Source organism: Egretta garzetta, unplaced genomic scaffold (genome assembly GCF_000687185.1).
Source record: "Egretta garzetta isolate BGI_Z169 unplaced genomic scaffold, ASM68718v1 scaffold596, whole genome shotgun sequence".
NCBI lineage: Eukaryota > Metazoa > Chordata > Aves > Pelecaniformes > Ardeidae > Egretta > Egretta garzetta.
In genome coordinates, this window is record NW_009260129.1 from 928,952 (window position 1) to 947,665 (window position 18,714).

At 38.4% G+C, this 18,714-nt stretch overlaps 1 protein-coding gene across 1 annotated transcript in view; it reads right to left on the reverse strand.

Moving 5' to 3' along the window:
• Positions 1-4,595: 4,595 nt before the first annotated feature.
• CARM1 (coactivator associated arginine methyltransferase 1) overlaps positions 4,596-18,714 on the reverse strand; it is a 45,032-nt gene continuing 30,913 nt past the window's right edge. The window contains exons 6-12 of the mRNA XM_009641508.1: positions 16,567-16,744; positions 14,457-14,547; positions 11,424-11,505; positions 9,634-9,719; positions 8,150-8,239; positions 6,489-6,626; positions 4,596-4,689 (exon numbers count right to left, since the gene is read on the reverse strand). Coding sequence (XP_009639803.1) covers positions 4,596-4,689; positions 6,489-6,626; positions 8,150-8,239; positions 9,634-9,719; positions 11,424-11,505; positions 14,457-14,547; positions 16,567-16,744 — 759 coding nt within the window. The remainder of the gene's footprint in view (positions 4,690-6,488; positions 6,627-8,149; positions 8,240-9,633; positions 9,720-11,423; positions 11,506-14,456; positions 14,548-16,566; positions 16,745-18,714) is intronic.

Genomic DNA, 18,714 nt, shown 5'->3' on the forward strand with positions numbered 1-18,714 from the left:
ATTAAGTCAGTCACAGGACCGTATTTCAAACTGAAAATGGTACAGTATCCAATGTCAATCTTTTTGGTTTTAGCATACAATTTGGAATAAACTGAATTCCTGAAGTAGAGAGAAATACAAATACCAGTCCTGCATCATCCAAATCACTTCAAAGTAGCAATCACTGTGAAATACTCTTTGCACTTGTAGAGTATAAGGAAACAATGTTTTCTATATATATTGAAAATGCACTTATTAGAGACATACACCTTTTGCTCTGGAATTAAATAAAGATACACAACCTGACACTGCTATCTGCTGCTTTTGTTTTTCCTCCCCTTTATTTATTTTCTTCCTTAAAAAGAATTGAAGTTGCCACATGAAATTCACAACATAAGGTTTTTTGCTATAGAAAATAGATACACAGATACTTTTTAGAAGAGGTTTGAGGCTGAAATGCAAGATCCAGACAGACATGCAGGTCAATAGGAGACATTACAAATCTATAAGCTGAATTCAGATTCAAATTTCATATACTCCTCCCATAACTGCTGAGGAAAACCTGCCAAACTCTAGAAAACTCTGAACTACAGCTGCTGAGTATTTGGATTTGGACATTCCTGGATTCATTTCCTTCTCTCACATAAGCATAAACCCACCAACCACTGTACAGACTAAATTTAGAAAGGACAGATACCCAACCACCAGACATTGCATCAGAAATCTCATTACGCTGCTTGTACAGGTTAGAATGATAATTTGTAATCATTCTGAGGCAGCAACCCACATTCAAGATTATTTTTTTAATATATATTATATATTTGTGTAACAGACCAGTCTTTTATTGTGCAAACTACATTTTTGTACTAGAAGTCTCTCACCTGCTGTATTAAATGCTACTGGAAAGAACAAGGCAATAATTTTCTGACACTAACTTCAATGGTTTCATGGCCTCAGCCATGAAGTTAATGTTACTTTACAAGTTTCACAGTTTTAGGGACTACTTCCCATAACCTCATCAACTATCTTTAAATAGGTGCAAATGGCTGCTGACTTGGAGAAAAACCTCTGTACTACAGCTGTTTCTTAATTACTCCCAGCAGGGTCCTGAGCTGGTCTTTTGATCAAACGCAGCGTGTAACTTCCTGAGAGAAGGGTCAGTTTTCGTGGGGCTTTCCATTCAAACCACCAGCCTTCCAACAGCGCGTGGAAGGCTAAAGGCTGATTATGTCTGCTAAGAGGTATCACTGCAGTTACGGTTTTGGTGGTAAAATTATGTATACACTTCTGATCTGACTCCATCTTAATTCAGCCTAAGGCGTATACCTCTGAGTGACGGAAACACATTCTATAGAAGTCACTATGTGCTCTTCATGGGTAACATTGTCTGGGGAGAGATCTCATTAGAATCTGTACTATAACTCTATAGTCCTCATCTGATAGGTACGCAAGCTGAAAATACATCTTTATATAGCTTGGACTATCAATACTTCTCACAGAGCTACAGAAAAAGTGAAAGTCACGCATATATCATCGTCCAGTTTTATATCACACTATGCTGGGAGTAATTTACAGGCGTGTCCTGTTACATTTCTATAGGCAACTACTAAGAACACTTACAAAGTATATGCAAGATGACTTTAGGTTCACGTCTCAAGATGAGCCAAATGAATGAGTCCATTGACAGAAAGTTGAAGTATTGAACACACTGCCCTGGTGAGCTAGAAGATTAACACCAAACATTGAAATATGTGGAAATAAATGCTGAATGTTTAAAGCATGGACACTACATACTGCTCGAAGATCTTTTGATGTGTTACATATATAAACATGAGGTAGGTTTTGTTCAATAGCCTAGAATATTGGTAAGAATATTAAAAAAAAATAAATGAAAAAGACCAGTGAACCACTGTCAGCTTACTGTAAAAGAGAAATTAAAAAACCCCAGAGAAATAGTTCTTGTTCTATAGCAAATGAGTTTTCTGGAATCAAATTGAGTCTGTGTCAATTCAAGTCTGTAAACATGAGCGCAGGCTAAATTTCAATTAAAAAATAAGGGGGATGGAACCACAATATTCCCTCTTCTCATCTGACTCTCATAAAATTACAGATATGTACAGATACAAATTGATTTTACAGAAGCACCAGTAGGCCTACTAAGAACCACATTGGTTTCAGTCTCACTGGTTACTCAGCTTGGTGATAATCTCGCTTCTGTTTTCAGATGCCATATTACAATATATTCTAGGCATACCTAAAAATGGATGAAAGAATAAAAGAGTTATAATAAAATACACAATTCCTCGATAGCTTACAGCACCAACTGAACTAAGCAAACAATAAATTCTAATACAGCTTTTATTTTACTCTGGAGTAAAATCTATTGACAGCTTTTTGCTATTTAATAAGGACTTATATGAAATTGAGAGTGTTGTAAGCACAGCACTCAGCCAATGTGTGTCAGATATGCCTCACTGGAATAAAGCTAGGAGATCAGTCCCCTGTGCTGTTACTGGATTTATTACATGCAGCATGATTTCAAATGTAAACTGTCTTTTCATCCAGATTTCCATCTGTGCAAGCAAGTGTAAAATGCTACCAAATCCACTGTAGCTGACTTCACAAAGGCAGAGGCTTTCCTTCCCTCTTATGTACAGCAGCTCAGGCCGTTGCCTTCATAGAAATGAAAGGCTTCCCAGTCCAGTCTTATTTTTACCTTACGCTATAGAATCAGTTTGGCGTTGTTTTGAATGAGCGAAAAGTGTCCAGAATTGCCCCTTCCCTACTATCCATTCCTGTGGTACAGAGATAAATATTTGTGTCAGGGACAGTATGAAGCAGTGGCACAGAAGAGAGCTAGGCTGTCTGCATTGGCATAATGTCCCACCACATGCAGGAATTTGCATGTCACAGTTTAAAACCTGGATTATATTTTAATTTTTAAAAACCTCACAAAGGCTTTGAAAGTTACCTCATGTTTATAAATAACCATTTATAAAATAAGCATTTTTTCTTTTGGGAAGTCATCTTTGCCTTTGTTTTTTCAAATCTTTCAGAGTTCTGGTAATTGCTATGGGAGTGCAGGGGCAGAATGGAGGAGGATCAATAAACAAACAAACAAAAAAAAAACCCAAACTAATGAAGCCTCACAGGGGAAGCCTGTTAAATAAGGTTAAGTGTGTTGTGGCAGGATTTCACAACCAAGGACTCTCAGAATTAATGCATAAAAGAACAGCAGTCTAAATTACTGAACTCAATGTGGTTAATTTGGCTAGCAAAGATGAATTCACAGAGTGACATTTTTACATTCAATTTTCAAACTGGAATACCCCTTCATATAATTTAAAGGATGTAACACACACCTTGACCATTTCGCTTCCTTGCAAATGAGTGATAGCATTCTGAAAGTGATTTCTACATTTTATGTAAGTTAAAAACTCTTAACAAAAGCTTCTTTTGCCTCTAAATGAGTAGACTTGTATAATCTTTGAAAAGTCACTCACACTTACGCAGTGGGTGCTGAGAGTAAGTATGGAGATTTTAGAAGACCAGAAAATTTACTCTTAATCAACCTCACAAAAAGTTTTCAGATTTCAAATCAGTATTAGCCAAACCAAAAACATAAGCAAGCTAGACACCATCCATGTCACAGGTCAAATCTGAGGAGATTAATCTTCTCCAGTGCATGACTTTATTTATAGTCATTGCAGGTCTCCCATGAACAGTCTTTATTACAAAAGCATTTTTACAAATTTCATCAAAAAGACCCTATTCTAAAGGCAAAATGACTGATGCGCCACACATCTGATGTACAGATGAAAATTAATTAATTTTAATCAGGCACAATGACACAATGGATATTTTGTTTTATAGGATTACTGTGGAATTGTCATATAAGTCTGAGTCAAAAAAATAGGAAACAGGAAACACATCATGAAGGAGGGAATATGTACCTCTGGAAAAAAGCAATTCCACCAGCTGTATTTGCCTATTTTTATGCCGAATACACCATAAGAATGAGAACGAAACACAGCCAGCCTGTTTTTCTCCAAAATCTTTTTTTCTTTTGTAAGAATTGATGACTCCCTCCTGCTTGTTTTGATCTGTGATTGACAGCTTTTCCCAAAATACAGTGCTGTAGCAATGCCTAATGAAGGGCTCTGCTCGCTTGGAAAGGATTGCAGCAAGTAGATTTTTTTCCTCCCCTCATGTTTAAATACAGAAAGGACATGTCCTTCATGTCAAATAGTAATATCAATATTATGTACTTAGCTGAGTGCATCTTGGCATACTGCTGATTCCTTGAGTCACAGTAATGCACATCACACAACAGGAAATGGCAAAAGATTTATGCATACATCAGTTCAAGTAAGTAAATGTCTACTATTTTGTCACAGCAGTGAATCAGTACAGTACTTAATAAAGTTTTTTTTTCTTTTGCTATTGGCTTATATAAGTAACTACTGCTAATACAAAACAATGATGACCTCATAACTGTAGAAATGAATTAAGCTCTAAGAGGTCAGAAACTTGTTCTTCCACAGTAGGTGTGTTTTGCTTCCTGTCATACAAGATGTTACGACTCTACAATGGTATACTTTAGTCAAAAGAATTTCTTACCTAAAAAATGGGTTCTTTAAATCAAGAATGTTACCAGATTTAAATCCTGTCTGGTCCACCATAGCCACAATCTGAATATCATAACTTTGTCTGCATCAGAAAGAGAAGTATAGACAAGAGGTAATGGAACGAAAACAACTATAACATCTTGTGTGAAAAAACACCAGTGTACTTACTGTCTGAGTAACAATCACTTAGTATAACAAGCGAAGGAAGTTTATTTGCAGTGGTATCAGTGCAAGGGCATGATTATTTAATCATCTCTAAAGAAGTAAAATTTACAAGATGCTTAAAGTATTTTAAGAGTTTGCATCTGAAAAACATCATAATTTTGCACTGATAGTATTCAACAGTGGAAGGTTTCCCCCCCCCGACAGAAATACTACACATTTCAACATTAGAAAGTACAATTGGAGCATTATTTCATGATCAAAAATATCTAACTGGCCAAACAGCATTAGGTTCACTCTTGTCATAATCCCAGATTTCACCAGGAAAGATGTTTTCCACAGGACTTTTTGCAAGAAACAGAGTTTACACAGAAAAGTGAAGAGGACCAACTGAGCAACTCAGAGCATACCAAAACACTGAAGCTGACCACAGCTGGTCCTCCTGCACAGAACAGCAACTGCAGAGTCACACAGAGGTGCTGCGTGGATCCTGAAAGCAGATTAGCTTTGTGGCAGGACCTGTCAGCTCAGTGCTAACACATAGTTAAAGCGCTTCTCACTGTCAGACTGGCAAGGTCACTAGCTCTCTGAGCCAGGCTCCACTGTAGATACGCCTAATTTACTGACATATTTACAGCAGTAGCTGTGCGATCACTTCATGGCATACGGTGTTTCTTTTACATATTAAAATATGAACAGATTTTATGTTTGAGAGATATCAAGACCTGTATTATTTATTTTCTCCATGAGGAGTTTCTAAGCAGAAAATCTGGAAATGTGACAAGTCCCAAATCAAGTATTTGTTGCTGATGTGATAACAAGAGCCCTGAAAGTATTACTGACAGCTTTCATGTCACTGGAATCACTTGACTGATAAGCGTGTTTTCCCTCCCCCCACCCCCAAAACCCCAAAAGATTCACCCTCCTACACCAATGAGGCTTTGTTTTCTGTTAAAACTACACATACACATAAGCAAACCAGGTTGCAACTTGTGTGATCCAGTCACTTGAGGATTGTTTTCAAAGCAAAGCATAGGAGCGGAGTTACCAAACACCTGACTGACAGCAGGAGCAGCAGAGAAGTCTGGTGAGGAAATACGCCCTTCCAAGAGCAGCCATCTTCATCAGCCTCAGTGGAAGGACAAACAATGCATGAAAAGCGCTATTCTTAAACAGGGGAGCATGCGCACAATGAATTTTTTTCAGAATTAAAGATGTAATGGATTTGGGATCAACCCTGCTTCTCCTTGTCTCTGCACAGGACTTGCTGAGAGACAAGGGATGTTGGGGCTTCAAACAAACGGCCAGGCTGCTGCTGAAGACATGGCCAGAGATTACGCTACCAGAACAAGGTGCGGACACTAACTGGACATGACTTGAGAAAACTGCTGTATGTGAAAGACAGCGGAGAGGAAAGCTGGCAAAAGCTGCAAGTAGCACTGTGGGGGAAGGCAGGATGTGAGAGGTGGTTAAGAAGAAGGTATGTGAGAAGTAACATCACAGGTAACTGGAGTGGAACATGGAGAACTTTTGGTGAGCAGAGGCTCACAAAGCCAACAGTGCCTATGCAACTGCATCAGTGATACCATATAAATGGGTAATGGTACCAGAAATAAGAAGTGTGGGTACAAGCATACCCAAAATTAACTGGTATCTTTTAGGTAACTCTAACAAGAACAGCCACACTACAAAACCTGCTTGGGAACCTTTTAGACTTACCGCTTATTGGCAACAAGTAAGACTTGCCCTGAGAGAGTTTCCCCCTCTTTAGCAAAGAGGGGCGTCTGAAGAAGGCAGCGTACTTGGTACCAGTGAGTGAGAGGTTCTGTCGGTGCAGTGGACAACCAAACAGTCACCCTAAAACAAACAAGAAGAACTATCTAGGCTTTCTCTCCTGTATTCTCCTTTTGGAAACAATCTTAAGTCCTTCATGCATGCGAGGCCTCAACTGCTTATAATAAACTTCAAACTGCCTTCAAGTAAACTGGGACAGTGATTCTACCCTATGTTGGGAAATCAATACGTTATGCCTTCTTTATTTATATTGTGCCTGTCAGCACCAGATCTGTGTGCCTCTCCAATTACGGAGATTCAAAAAAGAAGCTGCCCAGACTCCTGTTTTCTCTTCATTCCACACTGCCAGGACAAAGAATACTAATTTCTTTCTCTCTTCTCTCACCACTCAGACAATTTCAACGAATTACAGGAAATGAAGGTTGGTCCTAAATGTGACGTGATTCTTCACAATGGTAGTTTCATCCTTAAACAACACTCCCAAGAAGGTCCTACACCTAGTTTTCACCTGCAAGAGATATTTCAGTACTATATTGAAAGGGGCTGTAGGTGCAAAGAAAGGGAAAACACAGGTAATATAGCAAGCTTGATCCACTGAGATTTCAAGTGCTGAGGCAAGAACTTCCAGAGTTGTAGAAACATGAAAGAGCTGCTGATTAAGCAATTGCCTACTCCAAAACGGAGGTCATCTCAGCAGAAGATTTCAGTCAGTTGCTACAGGTCTGCAATATTCTCTATTGTTTTAACTGATGTGGAGTTTCCGGTTCCTTTTTTAAGATTAAAAATCTTACTATCAGCTGTTAGAGTAAATACTAAGGCACATATGTCCATTTTCTTTCAAAGGATATACTATTCTGAATTCTTTACAATTCTGATTTCAAAGGTTAATAAAAGGCATTTACCAGCACAAATAGAAGTGCATTTTACAATTTATTGAAAAAAATCACCTCATCTAAAACTAAATCAATTTAACTGGGAAATGAACAGATTTTATCTAAGAGATAAATACGGATAGCTGAAATCTATGTATTGACTACCCAAATAAGTTTATCTTATTTTTATCTACTTACTATACAATGTACCCATTTTGAAATAAATGCCTGGTGCTGCAGTGAAAAATTTTCCCAAGCCTGGTGACATTTTCTCCATTTCCATTTTGTTAGCTGGAACTTGCAACCTGCTGTTCTTTCTGCCCACGACGAGCCCAAATGGGAAAATCCAGCCAATGTCCAAATGCTGCTGCTTTACTTATAATGTAAACCAGAAAGGTATGTAATATTACAAAGAATCAGTATGGTGTGGAACAGTGCATTTTGACCCTGAACAGTCCCTGGATATGGTCTACCATAGATAATGTGCATCTCAATCAATGGGAAGCAAGATCACCACCACCCAGTCATACTGCTAGCACTAGATTATCACTCTTCATGTTGCCTCTAGAAGGCATCATTCTTTAATATGATGGAATTACATTACAGACAAGGTTGGCACCAGATGAAGGTCTAATTCTAGTATACTTTGTATGAAAGATGCAATTTTTTTCCCCTGTAGTTAGTATTTCATAGGAAGAAGGAAAAAGTACTTACAGTGATCCTACAAATGCCACATCAAACCAGAAGGCCAGACCATGGATTAGTCCAGACTGCATCATTTGGAAAACAAAAGGGATTTCCACTCTACAGGAGAAAAAACAATATGCTACCAAAGTAGTTTCCAAAAAGCACTGGAAATGCCACCAGAAACCTACTTTGTACTAATTTATGCATTTCTATTCTTATTCATCAGTTTATCCGTCAATTTTCCATATATTTAAAAGGATATGCTCTTTTTCTCTGTGTCAATAGAATTAACTAATGGCACTGATGTAGGTGCTAGTTTTTTGTGTGCCTTATTAGACAGTAGAATCAAATATGCCACTATACAGGTGTTACTGCATCATCTGTGGCAATACTGCAGACTATTATAAATACAGGGGTTCAGCCTTTCCAGTGGAAAATCTCCCATTCCCAGTGAAAGACTTGGATTTATTTTACATATTATTTTGAACAGGAAAATGTTCCACTACAAATCTGACAAACAGAACCACTACTGGAAAGAGAAGGAAAAATTGAGGTGCTTGAACAAGAGCTGGAATATTTTCCCTTTCAAAAGAAATATTACTGGCTATGTAGTTGACCTCAAATCTCACCCACCCTTGCAGAAACATATCATAAAGTTACCATTCCGGTATGAACATGTTAGTTCTGAGAACCACTGAAGGAAGTAAATGCTAGCCAGCTGAAACTGAAAAGCAATTCTCCAGCTGTTTCCCCCCTCTTAGAGCAATTCTTCTCTCTCACTAGACCATGTCATTTACACAATTAGTTGTGAGTCATGTTGAAACAACAAGGGTTCAGAGTTTCAAAGACAGCCTGTGGTATTTTCCTCTTAAAACAGTGTCTTTCAAGGACTTGAAGTACTCCCTCAAGTTCTCCCATATGGTACACTTTATTTCACAGACGTACTAAGAGGTTTCTCTGCTGTCATTATGGGAGACAAGGGGTGCAGGCTGGTTTATATACAAGATTTTCCAGCTAAAGATTTGAAGGAGCTCTGGAGGGAAGTAAAGAGGTGCAGCTGACTCCTATTAGACTGGAAAATGTTTTAAAAGAAGAGATACAGAAGAGTTTAGCAAGGCAGCTTGTGATGTCACCATTTGACAAGGTCTTTCAGGATGTCTACCCAGAAAGACAAAAATTGCCCTATAACTAGACTTAAATGCGTCCCAACATATAATGCTAAGAAATAAACACCATCCTCCAGAGTCCATTTTATCCCTTTCAGTATGAAAATTTTGTGAACCGATCTCTGGTGTTTCACAGGCTTATGAACAGGCTTCTCTGCTAATACTGGACAAATCGTCATGCAGGTGAATGCTCCGGTCCATTACAAGTGGTGTACTAATCATTCTGGCATGCCACCTTCCCACTTCCACGTCCACCACCAAAGGTTCCTCAGTCTCTGAGCACTGATGACCAACAGCCAGTTACAAAAATGAAAGATTAAGAGTAGGTTGCTGGTATCTGCTGACCTATGCAAATCTTCCTCAGCAGCTTCCATGAAGTTAACAGTGTACTTCACTGTCCGGGCCATCAGAATTCTCACATCAAAAGTATCCTGTGGGGGTTAAAAAAAAAAAAAAAGGTTGTAAGTGTTATCATTCTGTCTTGTCAGCATATAAATTTGTTTTCTGTTAAAAAAAAATGGGAAAAAAGTAAAAAAACCAGCCTTCACCTCAATAAACTTACTTTGTTTCATTTTTTTAGCATCCCTTAGAACAGTTAGATTTTTGCAGTGTTATCAGGACTTAATATATTTGATAGCTTTCATACATTTCAAGGACTATTTTATTCAGCCTAGAAACAATAAAATTTGTCCATAAATTGATTGCTTGTAAAAAAAAAATGGTGGGTTTATTTGGCTGATTTACTTGGTTTGGTTTTTTTTTTAAACTACACACATTTTAATGTGCTCTTCTGCACCACACAACTGGGTAAGCCAAACTAAGACAGTATGGAAATACCTGAAAATTAAATTATGAAGTATAGGAAGCAAAATTACTTAATACAGATTGCCCTCCAGAAAATAAAACTTTTCCCCTTCATTTTTCTTTCTTTAATCACATGTACTAATCCTAATCTATCACTGTTCACAAGCTCTTTCATCAGTAAAGCAAACTCTTGATGTAAAGGCTTGTATCACATGCCCCCCAGTGAACCCATGTAAGAACTAAAATCTATCTACAGAGTAAGGTGAAGCCAAGGAGGTATGTGATTTTTTAAAAAGAAATAACTATTTAATGTGGCTTTTACTGGGCAAAGTATTTCTGATCTTTAAGGAAGGAAGAAACTCATCTGAGAAATCAAAGCCAAACATGTAGTTTGTACAAGTTGTAAGTATGGGCCACAGTCCTAGAGATTACTCCATTCTCTAACTAAAAGACAAAGAGCCAACACTGAAAATGACCATGCTATAGTCAAAGATATGGCTGAAATTTATGAAGACAAATGAGAATTTTCTCTTACCCATTTCAAGTACTAAAAACAGTTGAGTGCAGAAAGTCACATCAGCAGTCTGACGGTCTTTCCAGATTTCTGGACAGGTTTTAGGGTCTCCATGCAACAGCAGCTACAGTGCTATCGCTACTTAAACTAGTTAGCGTAAAGCTAGCCAAGAATTACTGCAATCAAATTTCTGAGAGCAAACCTTTTCTTTGTTCATACACTGAAGCATTACACTGGGGCAGGCAGTGGGGATTGTTGAGGTTTTTTCCACAGAGCGGTAAGAAGGATTTCTCCCGCATTTTTTCTAACTAGGTACCACCTAGACTTCTACTAAAAAGAAAGATGAAGAATTGCAGGTCCTAGATCCAAGTTACCAATAAAATATGGATATTACATATTAAAAAAAGGTTGTTCATAACACAGAAACCTGTTTGCTTGGTTGCTTTCTCTTTTCCTTTGATTTGTGGATCAGAGATAGGAAGGGAAAAATCAAGGTCAAGTCACTTGTTTAAGAGACTGGAAACACTATAGGAAGCTGGTTGTACATTAGGAAGAGAGTTGTTCACATGTGCTGTCTTCCTAATGTGTGCGTATCTCCAGACACCGTTCTGCATAACAAAACCAGGAATACTACATGTAGTAGTTAACCTTTGACAGCAGCTCTGCTCACACTCATGGAGTTAGTTCCTGCCTCTCCACTCAACAGCCACAGAGCTCTGTTAAACAAGGAGGCTACTGTACCTGTAGGATTTTGTGGAGGGGACAAGATAGGGAAATGGAAAACCACAAAAAATAACCCCCAGACATATAAACCTACCACAACAGGTTGTCGGAAATACTCATCCACAGCGGCAATGCGCAGACTAGACAGGTTGACCCCATAAAAGCATTCTTGGTACCTAGAAAAGTAACACATACAATATTTAGGGAAAAATGTTTTTTCTGGGTTCCAACCAGACCCAGACTCAATAACTGTACATGGCAGGTGAAGTGTGACTAAGCACCTCTTTCCCCTTCTCCTGTCTGTCAAGAGGCCAAATTTCAGCCCTTTACCTTCTGCACAGACTACAGCACCGAGGTGACATGATCCTCTCAAATGGACATGTGGAGCCAATTCACACTGTGCTTCTTAAAGAATCCACACAGCTAACAGAGAACAGGGAGAAGGGCTGAAGCACTCTTAAGCTACTTTTGTAATCCTGAGCTATTCCAGAATTGGGGTTGGGCCTTGTGTAAATCAAAACAGTGACAAGGACACCTGTATTACAGGCCTGTTCCGTTTTATTGGCATTAAAGAGGAAAATAAAGGTCATCCTATACCAACTGAATGGGGAAAAGAAATAGTATTTTTATCTTACCAATTTATGCAAATGTGCATTTAACGTATATTCAGAATATTTCCAGTATGGAATTTTAGATGAAAAGATATGTGCTTACAGTAATCTTCCTCTTGCACTGATAATCCTCTTATCAACTCAATGAAAAGTTTAATAGGTATCTTTACTTCCAGGTAACATAAACAAAAGGGGATGGAAAGGGCTCCCTTGCCATTACCAGCAAGGAAGCTCAATTCCTTGTGATGGACGTGTCATCTACATACAAAACAGTGGTCAAGCCTTCCAAGTCTTTAGAAGCACATAAAAAGGGAAACTTCAAATGTTTGTCCTCATGGTTACATCATCATACAACTTTAGTTAGTCTAAACCAATCTGGCATTATCCCTGTAATACTGATAAATTCCGCATTACTAGTTCTGTGCTAATTGCGTAAAGGGAAGATGCCCTGATGACTGCATGCTTTAAAGATAGCTAACAAAATATCTTTAAGGAAAACTCCAATAAGCACAACAGAGTAAATCAGCTGATACCAGTAACTTTAAGTGACTTTTTACCCTTTTCCATATGTTTGCTGTACTGTATACTTGAGTTGCTTATTTATCACTGATGAGAAACACAGACAAAATTATTTTTAACCACTTGCTGTATATTTATGCTTTCTATCTTTTTATCTTTGCAAGGTTTTCACCAACAAAGACAGCAGTCTGCTATTCTATGGTAGACTATACATTATAATATTTTTAGGAATGATAACTGGTAAATACAAATTAATATGCAACTCTGAAGCATGACAGTAAGCCAATCTATAGTCCTGAAAAGAAACAGAACATACTTACGCAGTGTCATAATTATTATTACTGTGCAGATACAAGACAATAATTCTAAGTGTGAGAAACATGTAGCCTTTCCTTTGTTTAGGAAACAGGCTATACCAACTGCTGCATCTGATGTTAGAACACACAGCATGGCTTTTGCATAGGATTTTGAAGGCTTTTTAAAGTCCTGGTGCCTCTACCAGATGAAAATTCAAATTGCAAATCTAGATATTTCTTTCTGATTTTTTTTTTATACAAATAATACAATACAAAAAAAAAACCCTGACACATCATGTATACAAGCAAAAATAACACCATCACTGGGAAGAGGGACCAGAATGACAGTTGAGACGCAGAAACTTATCAGAAGTTACTTCTACCTTCTGGTTTCAGTCTCTTAACAAAAGTACTCTTGCAGTTTTTGTGATTGTAAACATACAGTGCAAACATTTCATAACTGGCACAACCTACAGAGTGAGACAAAAGAGCACAAACTGACTGTATAATAACATTGCCAACAAAGGATTCAGCATGTAAATCGCTCAAATTTCTCTCACTCCTTTAGTCACTATAGAAATAGTACAATTTTGTCATAGCTCTACTTCAGAGACAGCCAGAAGAAACCTTCTAAGTATGAGCAGTAATACCATAACCTGACCATGCAAGAAACTTTGTCTTTAATCTAAGAAACCAATAAATAGGTTTGATGAAGACCACTTAACGTCCACATTCCACATTGCAAGCTGAAAGAACAGTTGAAAGACTGAATTTATAATCTTCCAGAAGATTTAAAAATAGTTAAACCTGGAGTTCCACAGTACCTTCTATCCAAAACCTTTAAATAATAATCTATATATGGCTAATTTATAAATTAACTGATCAGTATCACATGAATGACTGGATATGTCCTTTGCTGAAATGGAATCACCTCAATTTCTCCTCACTAGAATATCACTTTAGATGTTTCCTCTTATATGGAGCACAGCAAAAGCCCAACAGTGGATAGCAGCAGTAGGACGCTCCAAGGCCAAAAGGAGTACAACTTCTAGTTAAAGCTGCATGAAAAATTCAGGTGGACAGAAAGTAACTCCCAAACTGGAAATTGTTCAGGACATGGGAATCAATATTTATTCCCTGTGAAGACTGCCAAGGAATCTTTCCTGTGCTTACACACCTGGGGCTTCAGGCAATACAATGATCACCATCCGCAGCATACTTCTCCGAGGAAACACTAGCACCTGATTCACAGTCAATTCTTTTTCTCATGACAGATGCTCCATGGAGCCCATTTCTCTTTCAGAAAGAGGCCCAGTCAGCTCTAGCACTTCCCAAGAGATCCTTCAGATTTGCACAATAAACAGCATGACTGTAGGCCAGAGCAGAAGTGAACATGGAAAGCATAATAGAATCATAGAATGTTTTGGGTTGGAAGGGACCTTTAGAGGTCATCTAGTCCACCCCCCTGCAGTGAGAAGGGACATCTTTAACTCAATTGGGTTCCTCAGGGCCCCATCCAACCTGGCCTTGAATGTTTCCAAGGATGGGGCCTTCACTACCTCCCTGGGCAACCCATTCCAGTGTTTCATAAGCATTTTCTTCCAATGTTGACAGATAGTTTATGCTGAATCAAAGAACTGATTTAATTTTTAACCTCTACTGAATCTTTGATAAAAATAAAATAACGTAAATAATCATTACCAAAAATTAGCTCTGGAGTAGTGTTCCACGTACAGCTGCTCATCAGAAAAAGGAGCCAAATGAATGTCACTGTATGTTGGGAACATCATTCCTAATAAACAGAAAACAATATAAAGTAGTTAGTAGCAAGTGTTCAAGAAGTGTTTGGACAATGGTCTTAAATACATGGTCTAATGTTAAGGTTGCCCGAAGGTTGTGGAGTAAGGAGTTGGGCTTGATGACCCTTGTGAGTCCCTTCCAACTCAGGATATTCTGTGATTCTGGAGTTCAACAGACATTTCTACAGGAATGTCTTCACTAGCGAGTAACCACCAGTTCAGAAGCAACAATTGTCATACACTTCAGGTACCTTAACAATTAGTTTCCTTAATGTAAGGTTAATGAAATGCAAATATGCTAAAGCAGTTAGTAAAAACCCCAACCCAGAACAACTTAGAAAACAGACCAGAATACCCCATAAAGTCTGAATAATTTTATGGTCCTATATCAAATATTTAAATTATTTAGCTTCCTTCAAATGAAGTGAAATGCTAGCTGTTAAATACCTTCTCAACACTCTCCAGTGGAATTACAGCACCTTCTTTGCTTATAGCTAATCTAATAAACATAACATCTGTGTCAAGGATTTGTATTCAAGCTCAGACTTGATCTTGAGTTAAACTGCTGGGTATGGTTTTGGCCAAATTTGGAAGAGCTGCTGTTAATGAATGAAGCAGTTATATGCACTTCACTCTTAAGACTTTTATCCAGGAAACTCATAGTACCTTCATACTACGCTTGCACATATTTCTTCACCCATTTTTCATCTGGTATAAAACACACAGTTGAAGGGGAGGACAGGTAAAGGAGGGGAGGGAAAAGGAAACAGCTTTCCTTTTGCAAGTACATCATGTAGGAAGAGTCCACAGGAATTAAAATAAAGAACAACACCCACTCACAAGATTGACATGCTTTTTAAAACTGGCTGTGGGGCAAATTTTAACAAGTTTGCAGGAAATTTAGGACAGAAGGTTTCCAAACCTAACTGGTACTAAATATTAACAACTTACTCAAAATAACACAATTTCAGCTCACCTGCTAGAGAATCATTAAGTTTAATAACCACCACATAAGGTGATTCATCCCCACTGTACAAGTGAGTAATCAGAAAGTTAGGCACATATCTCTAAAAGCATTCACTCATCTAAAACTGAAAATGAGCTGCTTACTGATCAGTTTTCAGAAGCCCTGCTCTGAAACTGGGCCCTAAGAATCTAAATGGGAGACTTAAGATCAGTGGCTGACTTGAAAAATACTACCCAAATGTGCTTTCCAAGTTTGAAAAAACTCAACAGCAAAGCCATTAGCTCCCTGCGTCGAGGCACAGATTCAGCCCATGTTTCAAAAACTTCCATGCTGCAGTCTTTTATAGAGAGTTCATAGTTCATTTTCAGCAGTTCATGTAGAAAGATTCATCATTCAGCACATTGGATGCTCAGATTCCCATGCAGCCCTGCAACTTACAGATTCCATTCAAAACTGCTCCAAACACAGGAAGGATGAAATACAGAGCACTGAACACTTCGACTCTCTCACATGTCACTCAAAAGGCAACATCCAAGTACTGGAATCAGGTATTTGGTAGAAGCCCGATGAAAGGATGTCAAAACTTTTTGAACTTCATGGTTTTCCCAAAGACAATATATTAGAGTTCTTCCACAAAAAAAAGCTCATCTTATTGACCATTCAGCTCTCATCTACATTCCACTGTCTGGCAGTTGAGGCTAGTGTGCTATCATCTATTGTGATACATTGCAACAGAAATGCAACCATAGCGTATATAGCAGCAGGTTAAGATTAAAACACAAGTGGAACTCAGCAGTGCAGCAGCAGCATACTCAAAAGCTATTTCCACTGCAAAACAGCAAGAAGTCGCAGCACAGTATAATAGCAATGGTGGCTGCCTCATTACGTGAATTCCCCTGGGACCCCTAGATGTTGGTGGTAGAGCTAGAACAAGGGTATAAAACCAGACAATCCTGGACTACCAATTCAAGTTTTTTTTTTTTTCTTTCAGGAGCTTTTTATCTTCCTTTCTCTATGCAGGGGGTAACTGTGGTGACACACTCACCATTTGACTTCAGCCATTTTTTGGAATGGAGGTAACTTTCCAACATCCTTTCATTGAACAGCATATAACCCATCGGTTCAGAAATTACCACATCAACACTCTCAGGCAGGGAGATCTCCTCAATTTTTCCAGACAGAACTGTGATCTTGTCAGAAAGGTTGTTGCTTCTCACCAACAGCTGGAGGAGGAACAAAAGCACACAGAAAGTGTTGACTCATTTGATTAGCAGAATCTATATCAGAGATCCTTAATTAGCATTAAACCTCCTATAGGGTAAACCAACTACATCAGTCTGTTAAGCAGAATAAAACAGAAATGTAACATGTTTTCTTGCTACTCCAGAATTTATAAAGACTGGGGCTCACTGGAGCAAATTCAAAGAAATGCATTGTGTGGAATCAGCAAGTGACAGTAAAAGTACCGTTGTCCTGTGAGAGATAACTTAAATCAATATCTACAAGAAAAAATATCTACCAGCAAAAGGTGGATATTTGAATTCAACACAGAAGATTACAAAGAAAGGGTATTCGTAAGTCTCCTAATTTTTAAAAATACTATTCTTGAGTGAGTTACATAGTCATGAAAGAATGAAGAAACTCAAGAGCTGGAAAGTTTGCGGTGAGTAATTTCTAAGCACAAATGGAGCACAGCACTATATTCACACAAACACATTTAAGTGGGCCAGTACTTAGAGCCAGGATACTGGAGATTTATCCACTTCTATAGTGCATAGTGAACCTCAGAGAAAAATGTTTCATGAACAGAAGAAACGGACCTAAAATTTTGTGTTCAATACAGCAGGTTATTGAGAAAAAGACTAACCTTTTCAAAGCCTCTATATATCTACACATAGATGCATATCCTATTTACCTGTACGGTACTCAGACATACAGGGAAGTATCTAAACCTCTTATATTTAAATAATTAATAGAATCCAGGTTCTTCTCGCACAAACTTATAAAGCAGCAATTATTTCACACTAATCTAAGGTTTCTGCTGGGAGATTCTATAAAATGAAGCATGCTTTGCAACACCACAGTAGGAGATTTGTATTGTATTCCAGAGATACAAGGAAAAACAAATATACACAATCCAGTAAGTAATAGGAAGCACTCCTTCACAGATGCACTTGCACTGGTATAATTCTAACATCAGTAGAAGTGCATAATTACTTCAGCAAACCTTCTCCAACACAGACTGGGTCTTAGGTAACAGCGATTAAACTTATGACTCATTCTAACTAGAAGAGATACTAATGTTATTAGCTGATTCACTGAAATATGTTTATGCTAAAACAGCTAGTAAAATCCCCAACCCAGAACAACTTAAAGAACAGACCAGAATACTCCATAATGTCTGAATAATTTTATGATCCTGTATCAAATATTTGAATTATTTAGCTTCCTTTAAATGAAGTGCTAGCTGTTAAGTATCTTCTCAACACTCTCCATGGGATTCTTTGCTTATAGCTAGCCTAATAAATATAGAATTATAGAATCATTTAGGTTGGAAAAGACCCTTAAGATCATCAAGTCCAACCATTAACCTAACACTGCCATCCCACCACTAAACCATGTCCCTAAGCACCACATCTACCCATCTTTTAAATACCTCCAGGGATGAGGACTCTACCACCTCCCTGGGCAGCCCATTCCAATGCTTAACAACCCTTTCAGTGAAAAAATTTTTCCTAATGTCCAATTGAAACCTCCCCTGGTGCAACTTGAGGCCATTTCCTCTTGTCCTATCACTTGTTACCAGGGAGAAGAGACCAACACCCATCTCGTTACAGCCTCCTTTCAGGCAGCTGTAGAGGGCGATAAGGTCTCCTCTCAGCCTCCTCTTCTCCAGGATAAATAACCCCAGTTCCCTCAGAAGCTCCTCACCAGATTTGTGCTCCAGACCCCTCATCAGCTTTGTTGCTCTCCTCTGGACATGTTCCAGTAATGCAACATCTTTCCCATAGTGAGGGGCCCAAAACTGAACACAATATTAGAAGTGCAGCCTCACTCAAGTACAGAGGCACAATCACTTCCCTACTCCTGCTGGCCACACTGCTCCTGATACAAGCCAGGATACTATTGGCGTTCTTGGCCACCTGCACACACTGCTGGGTCATATTCAGCCAGCTGTCAACCAACACCCCTG